At 45.2% G+C, this 21,506-nt stretch overlaps 1 protein-coding gene and 1 non-coding gene across 2 annotated transcripts in view; both read right to left on the minus strand.

Moving 5' to 3' along the window:
• Positions 1–1,364: 1,364 nt before the first annotated feature.
• CKAP5 (cytoskeleton associated protein 5) overlaps positions 1,365–21,506 on the minus strand; it is a 73,314-nt gene continuing 53,172 nt past the window's right edge. The window contains exons 34-45 of the mRNA XM_058161783.1: positions 20,756–20,928; positions 18,883–19,056; positions 18,154–18,274; positions 15,638–15,817; positions 14,598–14,785; positions 6,990–7,065; positions 6,455–6,643; positions 6,233–6,370; positions 4,530–4,613; positions 3,274–3,430; positions 2,635–2,789; positions 1,365–2,078 (exon numbers count right to left, since the gene is read on the minus strand). Coding sequence (XP_058017766.1) covers positions 1,833–2,078; positions 2,635–2,789; positions 3,274–3,430; positions 4,530–4,613; positions 6,233–6,370; positions 6,455–6,643; positions 6,990–7,065; positions 14,598–14,785; positions 15,638–15,817; positions 18,154–18,274; positions 18,883–19,056; positions 20,756–20,928 — 1,881 coding nt within the window. The 3' untranslated portion in view covers positions 1,365–1,832. The remainder of the gene's footprint in view (positions 2,079–2,634; positions 2,790–3,273; positions 3,431–4,529; positions 4,614–6,232; positions 6,371–6,454; positions 6,644–6,989; positions 7,066–14,597; positions 14,786–15,637; positions 15,818–18,153; positions 18,275–18,882; positions 19,057–20,755; positions 20,929–21,506) is intronic.
• On the minus strand, positions 17,959–18,071 carry LOC131189400 (small nucleolar RNA SNORD67). The gene has a single exon (XR_009153014.1). It is a non-coding gene; the product is annotated as a small nucleolar RNA SNORD67 (small nucleolar RNA).

Raw genomic sequence — 21,506 nt, forward strand, 5'->3', positions numbered from 1 at the left:
CAACATAGCTAATAGATTTAAACTCAGAGGCTTCAGTTCCAAATATTATTTCTAATTCTTGCTGAATATTATAATTCAATGTTTATCTCCAGATTCTATAAGTGAACTCTTGTGTGTTTTTGAAAAATTAAGGATTTGTTACTATTTCAAATAATGTACCAGAAGAAAAGTATATGTTAGCAAAATACATATATTTTGGCACCATTTCAAGGCCCGTCATAGTGCTAGCAAGCTAGCATTGTGGTTTTTAAACACAAAACATATTTTACCCACCTAGGTAGGTGCCGATTTATTCTTTAATATTCTTAGCTAAGGTAAGTAATTCTTTATGAAGTAGTTTCAGCTGAAAAGATTGCAAATTAGAATAAGTTTCAAGGCAAGAATAGATAATCTTCTAAGTAGGAAAATCTACATATTACGGATAAGTACGCTTATTACACCAATTTTCCACCAGATTACATATCATATATGCACCTAGTGACCAATTATATTTTACAGATTATTACCAAACTTGATTGGTTGCAATATAGAACTACTGTATAGCATCAGCGCTATCAGCCAAAGCTTAACAGGCATAAAGATGTAAATGAAATCTATGTCAGACATAAAAGCAACTGATACTCTAGGAAGTATGATACGGGACACATAGCAGGAACATGGAAGGTGCTAAAGAGACTACAGAAACTCTATGTTATGACACCTGTAGGAAGAGATCTTATGAAGCAATCATGAATAAAAGAGATGCAAGTCAGCCAGATAATTTCTCACAACTCTCTAACAATTGTGCTCTGAAGTGGATGGATATTTTGACAAATAGCGTGACCTTCAATGGTCACAATATCCATTCACTTCAAAACACAATTATTTTGGAAGTAAAGTCCCAAATATCTCAGTCATTATTACAATTTCTGGTGATACATTAAACACAAACTTACTAGCAGCTTCTGGGATAGGAAGAGAAAATGGATTCACCACAATTATAGTAACATTAAGAAAAACCTAATTATTTGCCCATCTTAAGTACAGAATACTTCCACTATCTTGAGGAAATCTAACATTTAAAAAGGTTTAAAACCAGTCCTCAATTAAGATTCTAGGAAAAGATTTGGAAGATATTGTCTGAGATGTAAAATGTTCTGGCTTTGGGTTAAGAGTTTTCTGCAAGCACAATATTATTAATATTAAAAATTTCCTTCATCTGGAACACATTTATACATTAGTATCTCAGCTTCTCCTTTTTTTTCCCAATGAAAGTTCATTTACTATAGTGACTCAAACACACACTCACTTAACAAAATGCGGAGTCACAATAGCAATTAGGAACATGGATGAACATTTGCCACCAAGTCACTGCTGCTCCCACAGAGAGTTAATGCAAACTTTATTTACAAAAAGACACTTAAATTACTTGCTTCATGCCATGCATCCATACAGAAACAGTTCAAGGATTATATGGAGAAGTAATTCACAAAATTAAAAATGAATGCAACGAAAAGTTTCTTTAAGATTTAAGAGAGCTAAGATAAGACAACTTAACAAATAAAACCCAAGTTTTGAGAAATTGGACTGAGCAGGAGAATTGTTTACAGCTCTGTACACTAAAACTAATACACGAACTCTCTTCTACGGTCAAGAAATGCTCACAAAGAAGCAAAATATATACAAAGATTTGTGCCACATTGACTTGGATCCTCCTCCAAGATCTGCTGTATTATACACAGAAACCAGTTTGTATACATAAGGCCTGCATGAGGCCATTTAACTATGAAGACTTCTAATTTAGTCAACTAAAGATGGATAGCTCTGCAATAGCCAAACCGTCTCACGCAATTTCATTTGCGACTGCTTTTTATTCTCTCCAGTCTTTTTTTCAAGTCATCAATATTGGATGCTGCAGAAGAGGAATTGGTACTTCCAATGCCAGTATGGGTCTGATTGGAGTCCAGATCAATGTGCTGGTATTGTTCCCGTGATTCGCGGAGCTGGGAAAGCTTACTATGGAGCATATCTGTAGAGGAAGCAACAGTGGGGACTGATGGTTTGGACAGTGTGGTGGCCAGTGATGCTCTGTCTTCTTGCTGTGGGGAGAGATATTGAAAACTCGTATTCAAAAAGTGCGTATCATATTTTTACCAAATCAAGAAGGTTGGCTCTAACAATACCACTATAACTGATCTTCTTAAGAGGAGGTTTACTTAAGTTTTAGAAATGTAAAATATATACTTAAAATGAAAGGATGCTAAACTTTTACCCTATTCTTTATCTTCACTATGGCCAAGGTCATAAACAGAATTAACATTTTCTTGCAATGTTTTTTAAAGCATAGGGTATGTAGCCTTGCTCATTATCTTCATCTATGCTGATATAATTTTAAACGTATGACATACAGTGAAAAAAACCCACCAGTAACCAAAAAGAGTGAAATATGGATTTGTGGCATAACTCAGATTTTTTTTTTGCAATGGTGCTTAAAGATGGGTAAACCCTTTTGAATTTTCAATAATTCTGTATAACTGTGACCTAAAATATTTACCTATTCTCCATACAAGTCCTAAAACTAGATGAAATGTTAAAAACTAGATAAACAATTAAAACAAATAAGTCAAAAACTTTCTACTTGTTCTACTTAACTACCTTTGCATTGTCAAGGCCACATCGCTGCCTGAGGATTTTTAATCTTTCCAAATAGACAGATGGCCCCACCTCTTCCCCGTTTGAATTTCCGATAGCAGAAGAAACTACATTGGTGGGAGTGGGAATACATGAAACCTCCATCTGTGGAGAAACTCCTACAAAATAAAAAAAAATCACAAGCCACAAATGAGTCAACTCTAACTTCAACAAAAGATTGAAATGGGATGTTACCTAGGTTTGTATAGGGGATGACCAGGCTAACACTGAAGGTGGGATCAACTGCATCATCACTATTGAGTCCCTTTGTGCCCACAAGAGATCTAAGTCCAGCCCACCTTGAATTCCATTGATTCTTATCTACCACCAATTTGCTTTGACTGTTAGTAGTTCAGATTCTTATGAGAGCTTAAGCTTGTAAACCATGGGTGTCAAACTCGCGGCATCACCATTTGTAGATGTTACCTGCATAATGAGACTATTATGGAATAGCCACTACAATTGCTTAATGCCACACCCGGCCTGTACTTTAAGAAAGCTGATATATTACTTATGAAATTTTCTACCTGTTCTGCTGACCCTGGACAAATCTGATAGCTTCATCATACAAGAGCTCATGGCTGCAAGTTCATATCAAATTACCTGTGGAAGAAATCCGCCCTTTGCCTTCTCTTTCCATTTCAATCAGCCGGAGACCTCGTTCTACATAGCTCTGGAAGAACTGTGAGGAGTTTTTTAGGAAGGGCTCAATATCTGCATCAGAATATTTCTTTTTATATTCATACAGCTCTGCCAGACCCTGTTTTAAAAACAAAATGCCTCAGCTATTAAAAGTTGTACATATAAAAACAAGCATTAGCTCTGAAGATTTAGGTTCTGAATGTTGTATACTAACACCAGTTCAATATCATGGCTCCAAGCTGAACACCCTATTATTTGGTCATTAAGATTTCATACTTTATGATACTTTAAAAGGTCAAAGGTTGATTTAGGTATTCTCTGTTTAAATTCAACAGTTAGGCTCTAAACCAGGGGTGTCAAACTCAAGACCAGGGGGCCGGATGTGGCCCGTGGGGCGCTTAGATGTGACCCATGGGGCCGCCCTGGAAACAACGAAGGACCGGCCTGCAGTGCCTCTGCCAGTAAAAACGGAGCTCTCTTTTCACTGGCAGAGGGTTGCAGGAGGCAGTCACAGATGAAAATGGAACTCGGGAGCCCATTTTCGCTGGCAGAGTGCTCGGGTGCCACAAGTGCCCCTGACACAAGTGACGTTGAGCTGGCTATGTCCCCCCTGGTCACACCCATCCCAGCCCCTCAAGGTCAAACACATGCGGCCCTCAATGAAATTGAATTTGACACCTCAGCTCTAAACCTTTCTTAAAGGCTAGCCCAGATCTTTACGTGAGGCTGCAAAGCTGCCCCCCCCCAAAAAAAACCCCAACAAAAAATCGCTGTGAAACTGATAGAGATATGCAAAATGCTCTGTGCACAGACCATAGCCTGCATGAAAGAGTGGACTTAGGTGGTTTGTGGCTGGGTATAGGCATTCCATGTTGAAAAAGATTAGAAGAAAAATGAAGTCAGTAGCAGTGAAGAGAAGGTAAGGGAAAGAAAGAGCTGGGATGGTTGGGGGGAAAAGGATGGACACTGGGTTATGTTGTGCTAAAATACAAACACAGCAGTGGCATAAGGTACAACAACAAGAGAAAGGGTATGGCTTGGCGAAGTATTCAGTGGGGATAGGGGAGAAAAGTGTTGAGACTATTATTCTACAAGTCCCACATGAAAACTTTGCCCAAACCCCAATCAATCAAGTGGGACAAATCCTGAGCTACAATGTCTTTCTTTCATGTGCAGAAAAAAGACAACTTTTTTTTTGTTCTAGGCATACTTCTTACCTCTTTAGTGTTTTCTTTAGAACCAATTTTTTTAAATATCTCTGCCAAAATATCATTTACTTTGGCCTTTGGTGACTTTTCATCCTATAAAACGAATTCAGACATTAATTAACAAACCAAATTAAAAATCCAAATAACAACTACAGAATGCACAAAAACAAATGAAAAAATCTAGAGGAATCAAAATGTAAGTAATTGAAACATCTTTAGAAACAAAGGGAGAACACTATGACAGGTAAGCCGGATTAACAAAAATCAATGAGGAGAAAAACAGACAGTATATTCCAATTTAAAGAAAACAAATCACTATTCTAGAAAAGAAATCAGACAGCATTAATCTCAACTTATTAACAATAGCAAACAGTGATTTCAGGCTCACTAGTAGCAGAGTTCTGAATACTGTGATAGAGTTCACTAATATTATCAATACTCTTATACACACTACTGTACAAGCAAGCTTCAAATTGCCATGTATAAATATAGTGGCCTGAAGGCACAAAGTTGAGAAAAAAGGAAAGTGTGTGTCTTCAAATGTTGCCACTTACAGACAAATTATAGCCACCAAGAGACAAATTTGATATCTGTACTGCTTTGAGAACTATGAGTGTCAACCAGAACCAGAAATAAACCTTGTAATTGTGACTATCCTAAACACAACACATTTAAGCCATTTCTCTTGAACATCTTATCATGTAAGGCTTCTTTTTTTCTTGGCAAGGACAATGTTGTGGTCCGTCAGCAGCCTACGGTGCTGGTGGCGGAATCGGACAGTGATGAGGCGGAGGCGAGGCCAGGGCCATCGAGAAATGGGGTGTGGACTCCAGAGCCTCCACAGCCTGAGAGTAGTGAGAGTGAGGTGCGGACTCCAGAGCCTCCAGAGGCCGAGAGTAGCGAGGAGGAGGAGGAACTGGGAGAGCCTGTCTCTAATGCCTGAATGAGAAGAGCTGCCAAGAGGCAGGAGCACCTCAAGCAGAGAGGTCACCTTGGGGGTAGGGCCAAGAGATAATTGGCCCCTCCCATAAGGTTTAAAAGGAGACCGGCATCGGTGTCTCAGTTTGCCGGAAAACAACATTGGAGCTGTGCTCGTCCCATTCTCTGCTCTGGATGTTTCTCTGAGAAGACCTTGGCAGCACTCCATTCTCTGCTCGAGACGCTTATCTGCAAAGGACTTTGGCAATTATCTAAATTGGACCAGGTTGGAAATAATGACAGACTGTTTTGTGTGAGAAGCCTTTGCTTTCTTTTGAGTTTCACGATGCTGGGAATGGGTCAATTCCCAGCTGCTTGAATAAAGTTTATTTTCATTAAGGACTGTGTTTGTTGCTACCTGCTCGAGTCTGGGTCACAACAATTATGTAGATAGCCGATCACATGCAAAGCGCGTGCGTGAACCGAACCGGTGATAACACCAGTTAGAACCCACCACTGGTTAATGCTCTTGACAAATATATTTTTTCTTTTATGTATACCGAGAGTGTATGTACCAAGACAAATTCCTTGTGTGTCCAATCACACTTGGCCATTAAAGAATTCCATTCCATTCCATTCCATTCCATTCCATTCCATTCCATTCTAATCCAGGTTAAAAGTTCAATACAGTAAAAATGATACAATTCACAAAAATTCTAACTGTGCACTCAGAAAATTAACCAGGTTTAAGGTGACAGCTGTTTTCTTTCTATTTTAAAATACAATATACTTACAATACGGGAAGCGCCTTTTTCTGTGCCTTTATCAGATTTGCTTCCTGTTTGGTCCAGGGAATGTTTCATCATTCTGCACAGATGAGCCTCCAATTCAGACTCATTCTTGTTGTCTATCATTGTTAGATGATCTAAAATCTGGAAAGGAACATTATAACTTTAGAGAGAATCTTTTAAATTTTCCTGAGAACTATTCACAGGAACAAATCCATTTGGTCTTACCTTGGGTCCCTTCAGTTTGCATAATGTATGAATTAGAGTCTTCAGAGTCCGTATTGGGAATTCACTTTTACACTGCTTTAATTTCTCTTTTGGAAACACCTTCATAAAGATGTGAATGTCCAACATGATTCGGTCCAGATTGATACTGTTGATGGTTTCAGGGAGAAGTCTTACCATTCTCCATAAGCACTTGGAGACAGGAGAGAAATGTTTACAAACCAAAATCAGTTACCTATGGAACAGCACATCCTAATGTAGAGTCATCAGTAGCAAACGTGATGTTTTAAAAGTTTAAAATAAATAGTCATGAACAAATATGGTGATTGTCCGCTCAGTTATATTGGACATAAGACACCAACACTTAATAGAGATTTTTAAGCCTTTAGTTTTTATCAGGATTACCTATTAATAACAGTATGCCACACTAAGTTGTATTCATATTATAATTTTTTTCAATAGAAAAAAAATTAGGTCTATAATTGGCAATACATATCATTATGCCATTTCAAATTTTAAAACAAACCTAGGTACTCACTTTCATTACAAGTTCTGAGAACTTGGGAGAACTAGCAGTTGCTAATAGACTGTCCTGGAGTAGAACAAGCAGGGCACTAGAAGAATTAAGTGAAGTAACATTATTTGTTTGATTTATATGGCCACCCATCTCACCGTGGTGATTCTGGGTGGCTAGCATTTAAAACTCAAATACAAATTATGTAAAATTACAATACATATAATAACAATTGACATAAAAGCAAGTCTGCCACAAAGTAAGCAACAATCTCCTAAATTTCATCTAAATATAACCACTACAAGAGTCATACATATTTTCACAGAGGATCAGCAAGTACCATGCAGAGGGGTATAATACTTGGGATTTTACTTGGGAAATTTTTCAAAATACATCAGAATATGAACACAACACTTATCTGTAACTCAAGAAAAGCATATGTGACTTTTTCTAAGACTGCACAGTTATTGCAGATTAGAAAATTAGAACAGATATGGCTGCTTTAATTAGCTACAACCAGTGTTTATGCTCTAAACCAGGGCTATCAAACGCCTAGCCCGTGGGCCAGATGTGTCACATGCTGGCCACGCCCATGCCCGGTTTAGCGAAGGGGAAAAAAGTCCCAACATGTCATGTGATGTTGTCATAACAACATGAGTTTGACACCCCTGCTCTAAACCATCTCTTCTGAACTGAATTTGAAACATTGCTCAACTGTATTCAACTGTAATGAGGAATAAAAGTATTTCATCAAGCACATGCTGGAATATTAGTGTTAAGTGCTCTTATAGTACAATCTACTATAGTTTGTACTTTAGTTTGCGCATGTCCAAGATGGCGTCGCGCCGCTGACTGAGAGATGCGGCGGCGAGCCTCCTGGACGTTTCTGGATGAGGGGGGACCCTTTTGAGACCTTGGGTCCCCCCGCCCGGGTGGATGAGTGTCTCCTCAGCCCGGGGGTGTTGAGGTGGGTTTGGGGCGGCCCGGGGCGGTCTCCCATCGCGGCGGCGGCGGCGGCGGCGTTCCATTTCCGGCGCCGGCGCCCTGATCCGGCCTGGTCCGGCCTGGTCCGGCCTCGCCCGGTCCCGGCCTGGTCCGGCGGCTTGGCAGCCGGAGGAGTGATGCCGGCGTTGACGGCGTTGTGGCTGGCGGCGGCGGCGGCAGGCAGCAGGCCTTTTAGGCCGGCTTGGGGGACCCTTGGAGATCTTAGGTCCCCCGCCGGGGCCTCGGGGAGCGTGACCAGAGTGTTCTCTGGTGGCGTTTTCTCCGGTGGTGCCTCTTTCCGACGGCGGCGGCGGCCTGGCCTGGCGGTGGCCTGGCCTGGCCTGGCGGGGGCCTGGCGGTGGCCTGGCCTGGTTCGGTGGCCGGCGGCGGCGTTGGCGGCGTTGGCGGCTCGAGCCAGGGGGTGGGGACCCTGTGGAGATCTTGGGTCCCCCCCCACTTTGGGTGAGAACGCCCCCCAGCCTGGAGAGTAAGGAGGATTCTGGACGGCCTCGTCGGGGGGCCAACTAGAGCGTTTCTGTTCCGGCGGTGCCCTGGCTTGGTTAGGTGGCGCGGCGTTGGCGGCGTTGGCCCTGACATTGGCCTTGACGGTGTTGACGGCCCTGACATCGGTCGTGGATGAAGATGGCGCTCGGGCGTTGGCAGTGGAGTTTCCCAGGTGGAGCCGAGATGGAGCCCATGGAGTCCGTGAGGTGGAGGACTCGCCTTTCCTCCCCGACCACCCTTGGACTGTCCATAGAACATCATCGAGCCTCAGTTTGTTACCATCGGCAGCCAAATCGGGCTGCAATTTCCGAATTCGATGGGCGGGGTGAGCCGTTGCGGTGCTGAGTGATTGTATAAAGCGGTTACTAATTCATCTACTGCCCGAGACTGAGACTGAGACTGAGATGGATTTCCATCGACTTTTCCCACCCGGAGATATCCTGACCGACCAGGATGGGTCTGCTTGCCGTGTTTTTCATCATGCGGACATTTTCAGCGGCGGACCTTCTTGCCCTACGAGATTCCCCTCTCTCGTGGGTCTGGCCCTCTACGTTATCGAGGCCTATCTTGAGGACGGGTTTTGGAACCCCGAGAGATGGCATGCCAAGAATAGGAGACTTAGGGGATTTTTAATTAATTGTTTTAACCGATTTTTTAAGGGGAGTTTTAATGGGACTTTTACGGGGAGGGTGGAAATCGACGGGCTTGGGTTGGTGGGGGGAGGGTGGGTGGGGTGGGAGGTTAGGGCGGATGAGGGGTAGCCCGTCGGGAGGAAACCAGTTCCAGCGCATGCTCGTGGCGACTATCAAATGGGTTCGGAGGTTATGGGGGAGTGTGTTCCTTTGTGTGAGGTGAGTCTATTTGCACGGTAAGTGGGAGGGGCAGATATGGCGGAAGGGGGATCGTATCGACATAGGGGTCACGCGTTCGATGTCTGCAGGCGATCGCGTGCCCGATCCTGACTTCTCCCGTTCCCCGGATGGTCAAGACCCTCAGAGCCTGGGCCTTCGTCTGATGTTATGCAACGCACGGTCCGTGGCCAATAAGGCCCCCCTAATACATGATCTGATACAGGGGGGTGCCACGGATATTATAGGCGTTACGGAGACCTGGTTGGGCACTGAAGGGGGTGTGCCCCTGGTCGTGATGTGCCCACGGGTTTCCGTGCATTCCATCAGCCGAGGCCCAGGGTAGGGGTGGAGGGGTGGCGGTTGCTATTAAAGAGAGTCTAGAGCCGAGGAAGACCACTGTACCTCAGATTGCCGGGTGTGAATCCCTCTTTGTGAGGTGGGGTCATAGATGTCAGATGGGCTTGCTGGTCGCGTACCTGGCTCCTTGCTGCGTGACAGCTGCCCTGCCCGAGCTCCTGGAGGTGCTTGCCGGGGTGGCAGTGGAGACCCCCAGACTTTTAGTCATGGGGGACTTTAACTTGCCATCTGCCGGCTCGTCGTCGACGGTAGCTCGGGAGTTCCTGGCCTCCATGACGGCCTTGGACCTGACTCAAGTAGTGGATGGCCCCACTCACATCGGGGGAGGCACACTGGACCTGATTTTTGTCTCTGGTCAGTGGTTGAGAGATCTGGACTTAAAGGAAATAGTCACTGAACCTTTGTCATGGTCAGATCACTCTCTTCTTCGCCTGGACTTTCTGACCGCTACCCAACACCGCGGGAGGCGGAACCATTACGGTGGTACCGTCCCAGGCGCCTGATGGACCCAGAGAGGTTTCGGACGGAGCTTGGGCCACTTCCTGAGGTCTGGCTCACGGCACGGCAGAGGAACTAGCTGCAGCCTGGGAGCGGGCTGCGGCTGGGGCTTTAGACCGTGTCGTGCCTTTGCGACCTCTGACCCGGCGCAGATCCCAACCGGCTCCTTGGTTCTCCGAGGAGCTGAGGGGGATGAAACGCCGGAGAAGACGCCTAGAGAGTTCCTGGAGGTCCAGCCGTTCAGAGGCTGATCGGACACTAGTTAGATCCTATACCAGGACCTACCTAGTGGCACTGAGGGAAGCGAGGCGTTCTTACGCCTCCTCCCTCATTGCGTCGGCAGATAACCGCCCAGCTGCCCTGTTTCGGGTGACCCGCTCCCTCCTTCACCAGGGGGAGCGGGATGACCCGTTGCGGGGACGTGCTGAGGAGTTTAACGGTTATCTATACGATAAAATCGTTCAGCTTAGGGACGGTCTGGACCAAAATTGTGGCGATTCAGGCGGGGTATCTGAGGCGGTCTTGGTGATGTTGTGTGGGATGAGTTTGACCCTCTGAGAGGACATGGACAGGTTGCTGGGTAGATTGAATGCCACCACGTGTTTACTGGACCCGTGCCCCTCCTGGCTGGTGCTGGCCACTCAGGAGGTGACACGAGGCTGGCTCAGGGGATTACGAGTGCTTCCTTGTTGGAGGAGTCTTTCCGGCCGCCTTGAAAGAGGCGGTGGTGAGGCCCTCCTCAAGAAGCCTTCCTGGACCCGGCTGTTTTAGGTAATTATCGTCCGGTCTCAACCTTCGCTTGGCGAAGGTTGTAGAAATATGGTGGCATATCAGTTTCCCCTGCACCTGGAGGAAACTGTCTATCTGGACCCGTTCAGTCCGGCTTCCGACCGGTTACAGCACTGAGGCGGCTTTGGTCGCGTTGGTGGATGATCTCTGGAGGGCCAGGGATAGGGGTTATTCCTCTGCCCTGGTCCTATTAGACCTCTCAGCGGCTTTTGATACCATCGACCATGGTATCCTGCTGCGCCGGTTGGAGGGTTGGGAGTGGGAGGCACCGTTTATCGGTGGTTCTCCTCCTATCTCTCCGACCGGTCGCAGACGGTGTTGACGGGGGGGCAGAGGGCGACCCCGCGGGGCCCCACTTGTGGGGGGCCGCGGGGGTCGCTTCTCTCGCCCTTCTGTTCAACATCTATGAAACCGCTGGGTGAGATCATCAGTGGCTTGTGTGAGGTGAGTCTATTTGCACGGTAAGTGGGAGGGGCAGATATGGCGGAAGGGGATCGTATCGACATAGGGGTCACGCGTTCGATGTCTGCAGGCGATCGCGTGCCCGATCCTGACTTCTCCCGTTCCCGGATGGTCAAGACCCTCAGAGCCTGGGCCTTCGTCTGATGTTATGCAACGGACGGTCCGTGGCCAATAAGGCCCCCCTAATACATGATCTGATACAGGGGGGTGCCACGGATATTATAGGTGTTACGGAGACCTGGTGGGGCACTGAAGGGGGTGTGGGCCTGGTCGAGATGTGCCCACGGGTTTCCGTGCATTCCATCAGCCGAGGCCCAGGGTAGGGGTGGAGGGTGGCGGTTGCTATTAAAGAGAGTCTAGAGCCGAGGAGACCACTGTACCTCAGATTGCGGGTGTGAATCCCTCTTTGTGAGGTGGGGTCATAGATGTCAGATGGGCTTGCTGGTCGCGTACCTGGCTCCTTGCTGCGTGACAGCTGCCCTGCCCGAGCTCCTGGAGGTGCTTGCCGGGGTGGCAGTGGAGACCCCCAGACTTTTAGTCATGGGGGACTTTAACTTGCCATCTGCCGGCTCGTCGTCGACAGTAGCTCGGGAGTTCCTGGCCTCCATGACGGCCTTGGACCTGACTCAAGTAGTGGATGGCCCCACTCACATCGGGGGAGGCACACTGGACCTGATTTTTGTCTCTGGTCAGTGGTTGAGAGATCTGGACTTAAAGGAAATAGTCACTGAACCTTTGTCATGGTCAGATCACTCTCTTCTTCGCCTGGACTTTCTGACCGCTACCCAACACCGCAGGGGAGGCGGAACCATTACGGTGGTACCGTCCCAGGCGCCTGATGGACCCAGAGAGGTTTCGGACGGAGCTTGGGCCACTTCCTGAGGGTCTGGCTCACGGCACGGCAGAGGAACTAGCTGCAGCCTGGGAACGGGCCGCGGCGGGGGCCTTAGACCGTGTCGTGCCTTTGCGGCCTATGACCCGGCGCAGGTCCCAACCGGCTCATTGGTTCTCCGAGGAGCTGAGGGGGATGAAGCACCGGAGAAGACGCCTAGAGAGTTCATGGAGGTCTAGCCGTTCAGAGGCTGATCGGACACTAGTTAGATCCTATACCAGGACTTACCTAGTGGCACTGAGGGAAGCGAGGCGTTGCTACGCCTCCTCCCTCATTGCGTCGGCAGATAACCGCCCAGCCGCCCTGTTTCGGGTGACTCGTTCCCTCCTCCACCAGGGGGAGCGGGATGACCCGTTGCAGGGACGTGCTGAGGAGTTTAACGGTTATCTATACGATAAAATCGTTCAGCTTCGGGACGGTTTGGACCAAAATTGTGGCGATTCAGGCGGGGTATCTGAGGCGGTCTTGGTGATGTTGTGTGGGATGAGTTTGACCCTGTGACTCCGAGGACATGGACAGGTTGCTGGGTAGATTGAATGCCACCACGTGTTTACTGGACCCGTGCCCCTCCTGGCTGGTGCTGGCCACTCAGGAGGTGACACGAGGCTGGCTCAGGGGATTACAGTGCTTCCTTGTTGGAGGAGTCTTTCCGGCCGCCTTGAAAGAGGCGGTGGTGAGGCCCTCCTCAAGAAGCCTTCCTGGACCCGGCTGTTTTAGGTAATTATCGTCCGGTCTCCAACCTTCGCGGCGAAGGTTGTAGAAATATGGTGGCATATCAGTTTCCCCTGCACCTGGAGGAAACTGTCTATCTGGACCCGTTCCAGTCCGGCTTCCGACCGGTTACAGCACTGAGGCGGCTTTGGTCGCGTTGGTGGATGATCTCTGGAGGGCCAGGGATAGGGGTTATTCCTCTGCCCTGGTCCTATTAGACCTCTCAGCGGCTTTTGATACCATCGACCATGGTATCCTGCTGCGCCGGTTGGAGGGTTGGGAGTGGGAGGCACCGTTTATCGGTGGTTCTCCTCCTATCTCTCCGACCGATGCATGACGGTGTTGACGGGGGCAGAGGTCGACCGCGGCGCCTCACTTGTGGGGTGCCGCGGGGTCGATTCTCTCGCCCTTCTGTTCAACATCTATGAAACCGCTGGGTGAGATCATCAGTGGCTTCGGTGTGAGGTACCAGCTGTCGCTGATGACACCCAGCTGTACTTTTCCACACGGGCCACCCCAATGAAGCTATCAGTGCTGTCCCGGTGTCTGGAAGCCGTGCGGGTCTGGATGGGGAGAAACAGGCTCAAGCTCAATCCCTCCAAGGCGGAGTGGCTGTGGATGCCGGCATCCCGGTACAGTCAGCTGAGTCCGCGGCTGACTGTCGGGGCGAGTCATTGGCCCCGATGGAAAGGGTGCGTAATTTGGGCGTTCTCCTGGATGCACGGCTGTCTTTTGAAGATCATTTGGCCGTCTCCAGGAGAGCTTTCCACCAGGTCCGCCTGGTGCGCCAGTTCGCCTTTCTGGGCCGGGATGCCTTGTGCACAGTCACTCACGCCCTTGTGACGTCTCGTCTGGACTACTGCAATGCTCTCTACATGGGGCTCCCTTGAAGGGCATCCGGAGGCTGCAGTTGGTCCAGAATGCAGCTGCGGGTGATAGAGGAGCCCTCGTGGCTCCCAGTGACACCTATCCTGCGCAGGCTGCACTGGCTACCTGTGGCCTTCCGGGTGCGCTTCAAGGTGTTGGTGAACGTCTTTAAAGCGCTCCATGGCATAGGGCCGGGTTACTTACGGGACCGCCTGCTGCTACCGAATACCTCTCACCGACCTGTGCGCTCTCACAGAGGGACTCCTCAGGGTGCCGTCGGCGCGACAGTGTCGTCTGGCGACACCCAGGGGAAGGGCCTTCTCTGTGGGGGCTCCCGCCCTCTGGAACGAGCTCCCCCCAGGACTTCGTCAACTTCCGGACCTCCGAACCTTTCGCCGCGAGCTCAAAACTTACTTATTTATCTGCGCTGGACTGGGTTAGTTTTTTAAGTTATGGGTTTTTAATGGTGATTTTATAGTTTAGGGTTTTATATCGGTCGTTTGACCGTTTTTAGTTTTAAATTGGCCGGTTAAATATTTCATTTTAAATGTATTTTAAATTTATTGTGTACCTATGTGTTTTAATAAGGCTGTACACCGCCCTGAGTCCTTCGGGAGAAGGGCGGTCTAGAAATCTAATTAATAAATAAATAATAAATAAATAAAATAAATAAATACATAAAAAAGACTTTTTTCATCTTATCATCAAGTTATTTACCTCAATATGTTGGTTTGGTCAGACTTTTCTAGAACTTTTACCACCAAGAGGTTGACAGATCTGATAACCTGCTGGCCTTCTTCTAGATCTTCAACTCTTGAATCCAGCATTAAGGTAATAAGGCCATGCATCAAATCCTTCAACACTCCTGCAGAAGCCTCCCTTGCCAAGCTTTCAATCTGGAATAACTATCAAAGGAATTTAAGTGTTAGATACAATACTCTCTTCTGAATAAATTTACGAGCCTTAAGAACCCCTTCAGAGCCCCAATATTAAGACTGGTCACTATGGGAAAACCATGTTGCATTTTGCTTGCCTTCTCATTAAGCCTTGTTTTCAGAAATATATTTAGAAGTGTTGATGAGCGGAAAGAACCTGTGGTGCAGGACTGAAGGGAAGGGGATTCTTTACATGCCAGCCTGAAGAAATTCAGTGGCAAATCACAACACAACAATAAAACACAAGCCGCACCTCTTAAAGACATTTTAAAGAATGTTGATGTCAGATGACTGACACTGCAGCTGAAAACTCCAGATTAGAACAGGGCTACAAGAAATGCACTTAAGATCTTTGGGGAGCTGCATTTACTCATCCCTGAAAATAGCACTTCAAAAATTAAAATGTATAAAATATCTAGATCATTTAACCCAAGCATATCGAACAAAATAAAATACTACATCGTGGCCCCCACTTAGTTAAATAAAAACTATCTTTTTTTCCAAACAGTAGACAAACATTACATTTTTAAATTTTAATTAGGCTTCTAGGAACTAAGTTTGTGAATTTCTTTTGGTAACGACCAAAATTCAGAAAGATGATGAGTAAAAACATGCAACTTGACCTACTATGTACCAAGCAACCAGATTCTGCATTAAGGTTGCTTGATGTGTAGTATACTTTACTTTTTAGATAAATGTATACCTGTTCTAGAATAAAATAATACATTTTACATTTAAAATAAATAAATAAATTATACCTGACCGAATTTTGATTGTTTTTTTCCTCATTTTACAGTGGCAAAGGAAATAAAGAACTCTTACTGAAATCATGTTTCCGATGATGCAACTGTACAACTTGACAATCTCATCCTTGTCCAGTTTCTCATCAGCCATATGAGTATTATAAATGAGTCGGAGCTGCATGAATGTAGCTACTAAGAACTGGTCAATATGGCCAGACATTGCTTCAGCTTTATCCTCTTGTCTTAGAACCTCATCAATCTGTATACAGACATAATAATAATGTTTCTTCACGCAGCAGAGTATTCAAGACGTTGGCATGCACTATCACCAATCTCTCCTCTTAATTATTACTTTTCCCATTCTACTATTCTATTTCAATTCTCTAAGAATCCATCACTTTGTTCACAATCTTAGAATATTAGACCAAACATCAGATGTGCAGTGCCAGCAAAGGTTAGTTATTCCTGCATTATCTATTTTAACAAATTCTACAGCCTTCCCACTTCAAAGAACCTGTCTCAAATATGCACATTACTACAAAAATTTAGAATTCATTTCCCCCCACTATTGCAATAATTGTTAGCCCTAGGGCAATGATGGTTAACCTTTTTGGCACTGAGTGCCGAAACTGGAGTGAGCGCATGTACGCCGGAGCACCAGAACACGGGAGAGAGCAGCTGGCTGGTGCACATGTGTGCAGTGGCCAGCTGCTCTTCCGGGTTCTGTCACATGCATGCACGTTGGGCCAGCACGCCCCGCATGTGCACCGGTCAGCTGCTCTCTTCCAGGTTCCAGTGCGCATGCATGTGCTGGAACCCAGAAGAGAGCAGATGGCCGGGCGCATGCGTGTGCTGGAACCCGGAAGAGAGCAGATGGCCGGGCGCATGCGTGTGCTGGAACCCGGAAGAGAGCAGATGGCCGGGCGCATGTGTGTGCTGGAACCCGGAAGAGAGCAGATGGCCGGGTGCATGTGTGTGCTGGAACCCGGAAGAGAGCAGATGGCTGGGTGCATGTGTGTGCTGGAACCCGGAAGAGAGCAGATGGCCGGGTGCATGCGTGTGCTGGAACCCGGAAGAGAGCAGATGGCTGGGCGCATGCGTGTGCTGGAACCCGGAAGAGCAGCTGGCGATGGTGCGTGTGCCCACAGAGAGGGCTCTGCGTGCCACCTCTGGCACGTGTGGCACAGGTTCACCATCACAGCCCTAGGGGAATGCAAGATGAAAATGTGAATTCACCCCTGAGTATTCCTTTCTTTTCCATAAAGTAAAAAAGTTGTTTCCATAAACTTTCCCATGCTGTTTGGAATAGCTGAGAAACAGTATCCCTCCTTTTGGAAACAGCAAAAGTAAAATTGATTGTTATTCTGCAGTAAACCTCCATTCGAACCTATTGGTAAACTGAGGCTCATCAAATCTTATTCTAAAACTTACAAATATACATATATATGAGAGAGACTGACCCAAAGTCAACCGGTCAGATTATTTATTTTTTATCCTACCTTTATTATTTTTATAAAGAATGCAAAGCAGTGAACATAGCTAATACTTCTTCCACCTTCCATTTTTCCCACACCAATCCTATAGGTGAGTTTGGCTGAGAGAAACTGACCTAAGTCACCCAGTCAGATTTTGCACCTAAAGTGGGACTGTAACCCACAGTCACCTGGTTTCTAGCCTGGTCCCCTAACTACTAGGCCAAATTGGCTCTCAAAATTAGAATAAATTTTCTTAATAGGAGAAATAAAATTGTATCCATGAAAAGTTATTTAAGGAGTCTTTTCTGATGTGGCAGCATAGAAATATGCTTAACAAACAAACTGAATGCACCACAAAAACCTCCTCATTCCATTCCTCTGGCTTGCTCTATTCAGCCAGAAGCCAAGTCCATGCCACCCCCTCCCCCTCCCCCAAAAAATACTTCCTGGAAGAAAAGGGGCCTCAGCTGGCAAATGAGAACTCTGCTTCAAGGTTAAGTAGACTGAAATCCAAATAGTGGAGGAACAGGAATTTGATTTAAAACCCAGTAAGGTTAAATAAATGTTGCCTTATTAGATAATATGAAGAGTTAAAGTATCCTTGCATGCCTTTTGGCATCAAAATGAAAGTCAGGGAATCATCTAGAAGGTGACAATGTTCTGTGTTCTTGCCCTTGAACATAAGATCTTTTTTCTTTACAAGTTGTGGTGCTTGCTACCAGTTTGGCTGGCTTCAAAACGTTTTGGATCAATTCCTGGAAGTCATGGGGTTTAAAACTTATTAGTCTTGTTGGTAACTCTATAGACCATCTGCTGGGAGAAGGGCTTCCTTGTGGAGTTGTTGACCACTGTGAGAACAGAATGCTGGACTAGGTAGACCAGAGGTCCACTCCAGGAAGGAACCACTTATGTTCCTTTTGAGAACTGCGAGTCAGATGGCCCCTGTGCACTTAGTTATGTCATCAAGACATATTTCAGAGTGGTGCATGTGTCACCTGACACACAGCTCCACCAAATGTGCAACTCATCACTCTCGCAAATAATTTGTTGATCTGTTAAACAGTAACTGATGGTCCTTAGGAGCACTATGTTGCCGCCCTCTACAAAGAACACCACTTACCTGTGCAAGAGCTTGGATACTAGTATTGATATCCCCACTGGCTACCTGGGAGATAACAAAGTTGATAGTAGAAGCAGTATTGCTGTGCATGTCATCGAAGTGTGGGGAGACAGCGCGGACCCTGGGTGGAGGAAAGATTACTAGAAGACAATCCTTTCCACCCTATTTCCAAAATAACACTTGCAAATTTTGCAGTCTTCATTTACAGTAATTGAGAAAAACAGACTCTGCTATTGAAAACAAGCATATGGGTAGGAAGTACAAATGGCTGCAAATAGAGCTAATAAGTAGATGGCCTGTGGAATTCTAACATTTTTCCTGTAACACCTGAATAGGGTTTCTTTCATTCTTTTCTTTCCTTGTCAAGTCTTCTCCTTGTCTCATCTCTATTTTGTTCCTCTCCTTTTTTCTTCTACCTTTTCCTATCTCTATTCTGTGGGTAGGATAATTTTTTGTGTGTTTTGCACTGCTGCTAGAAGAAAGGAGAGGAACATGTATGTATATATCTCTATCCCTGTATGAGACAGTGGCTGGTATATGCAGATGAGAGAATCAATGTATTTTATAAATGGAATGCTCTATTAAATTTAACTATAGCTACATCAATTAGTACTGACTTCTTTTTGCTCTGACCTTTTCTCTTATGGCCTCGGGTAGAACCTTCATGTGTTAGTGAGAACACAATATGCACATCCTGGGTCAAAACAAACAAAATTCCCCCACACTTACTTAGGTTCAGGAATCAAGACTGGCTCAAAGATGTCATCCAGTTTGTGCTGAACAAGTGCTGGCATTTCACATCGCACTGTGCCATTATCATTTTCTATTTCCTCCAAATCCAGTTGAAATTCCCGAGGAACTGTATGCATTGCCTCTGAATGGCCACTCAAGTTACGGGCTTGGCTATAAAAATCAAGCAACACATTTTCGTTAATATTTCAGGAAGCATGCTGCCTTCCCGACAGAAGTGACATTCTGAAAACTTCATAAGTTAGAGGGAAAACATTCTTTTCTATATTATCTGGGACTTTGTTGAAGAGAGTCCAACTTTATGTCAAAGGAATCTCCCTGGTTTCCCAACATGCTCTGCAGTTCATAAAGAAATTGGGAAGGCACTCCCATTACCATTCAGTTTTTGGAGGGCTTAATGAAGCAAAACAACAAATAATGGCTTGCTATTTCAACGTAACAAAATTTGTTATCCCCTAATGATTACGTTTAAACACAGGAACAAAAAAACCCCACCAAAACTAAAAAACCCATGCAGGTGGTCCTTGATTTACAACCATAATTGATACCAGAATCTCCTTTGGTTAAGCAAGACAGTTGCCATACCCAATTTTACAACCTATTTTTCCACAGTTGTTAGGCAAATCACAGCAGTTATGAAATGAATTGTGTGGTTGTTAAGTGAATTCAGCTTCCCTCCATTGAATTTTGCTTGTCAGAAGCTGCAAATGGTGATCACATGACCTAGGGATGCTGCAACGTTCCAATGCTGGTTCCAAGTGCCCAAATTTTGATCACATGAGTGTGGAGATTTGGTTGTAAGTGCAAGAACTGGTTGTAAGTCACTTTTTTTGGTACTGTTGTAACTTTGAACAGACACTAAACAAATGGTTGTAGGTCAATGACTTCCTGTAGTAGTTTTTATAGCCTTTGCATTAACCAAGCAAAGCCAGGGGTCATCAGCCATGGCACTAACTATTTGAAATCTGTACTCTCTTTAAAAACTTGTTAGGTTTCCCTTTTTCCTTTATGTCTGGCAGCAAAATATAAGTACCATCACAAATGTTAAAGAGAGAAGAAGAAAGTATGGTTTTATCCAAATGAATCCAGTTTTTATTCATATATGGAGAAGGCATTATGTTAGGTTGCCTTTCTTAGTGACCACTGTTTCTGAATCCAGAATATTCCCAGCTGAGTTTTATACTCTTCAATTACGACTTGCCATTTGTCTTATTTTGTTAGGGATTTCCTACTAAGCAGAGGATTTTAGAACAACGGCATTAGCAAAAGGCATTCTTGGAAGGGGTCCAAGAATTACGTATTAAACAGAGATGGGGATCTTAATTTCACATTGGATGGTATCCAATGCCACCTGAAGGATGTCTGCTTGTGTAGAAGTACCTCCCTTAACTTGTTTACCCAACAGATGGGACTTGACCCTATTTCTCATACCCTACATCAGTTTTTCCTAGAACCCTAAGTTTTAAGAAGCTTTATAATAATATGTGGAACTTCTTCCAAAGCTTATTTAATAACTAATGATTGGGGGGGGGAACAGAAATCGCATGAGCCCTGCTACCAAGGATTTAGTGATTAGTACTTACATCCTATAAGTGCGATACATAATTCTGTCCATGGAGAAGCAGTGAAAAAAGGCACAATACCATTTAGAAAGCATTCAAGACATGACAAAACAGATGAAGAAAGGTTCAAACATTTTGCTTTGCAGTTTTGTTTTGTTTTTTTGCAATCTGTGTCTCATGCATGCAGCAATGATAAAAACAAAAGACAAACACAAGGCAACAGCAAGGCATGTTTTAGCACACACTGTGAAAATGTTGCACACAGATGGCATTTTCTCCACATAACATACTTGAGTTTGGAAGACATGTCTTCAGCTGCTCCCTTCCGCAGCATGTTTGTGCTGGCATTGGCATTTTGAATGCGCTGGGGTTTTTCATCAACCTGCCTTGATGAAGCAGCATTTGGTCTCTTAGCCGACCGTTTTATTCGTTCCTCCAACATACTCATGTCCTTCTCAGAAAGCTGTACCAGAAGAAAAAGTTTAATGTCATTTAAGATTTGCCTCTAGGAATGCTCCAAAGCGTCATAATTTCTGAAAAAATAATTTATATGCCCTAAACATGAAAATAAGCAAAGGCAGAGTCTCTCATTTATTTATTATTCATCAATTTCTCTCCCTGATAGTGTAAAAAGTGTAAGCTCTCTCATATGAAAAATAAATTGAGAGAGATTGAAGATACAGCAACTGTATGATGTTACACAGATTCTCTCTAAAGGCAATACTATATGTCAGTAAGCCAGCATCCACATTTTTGCAGCTGGGCATCTATCCTCGATTCTGTGTACTGTGACCACTAGGCAAGACAATTTACTACCTAAGTTGTCAATTACCTAATTCTATAGAACAGGAATGGGCAAGCCTTTTGTGGCCAAGAGCTAACATTTGGAGACAGCTGAAATCAGAGGGCTCAAATCATACAAGTGATGACACTGACACTATGCCTATTTTAGGATTTATACTCAGTTTTTATCTGTCTCTCACTGTAAAATAATGGGAAATCCTTTGTCATTTTTCAGCAGAGATGTTTGGAGAGTTTCTG

This window comes from Ahaetulla prasina, chromosome 1 (assembly GCF_028640845.1).
Source record: "Ahaetulla prasina isolate Xishuangbanna chromosome 1, ASM2864084v1, whole genome shotgun sequence".
Classification (NCBI taxonomy): domain Eukaryota; kingdom Metazoa; phylum Chordata; class Lepidosauria; order Squamata; family Colubridae; genus Ahaetulla; species Ahaetulla prasina.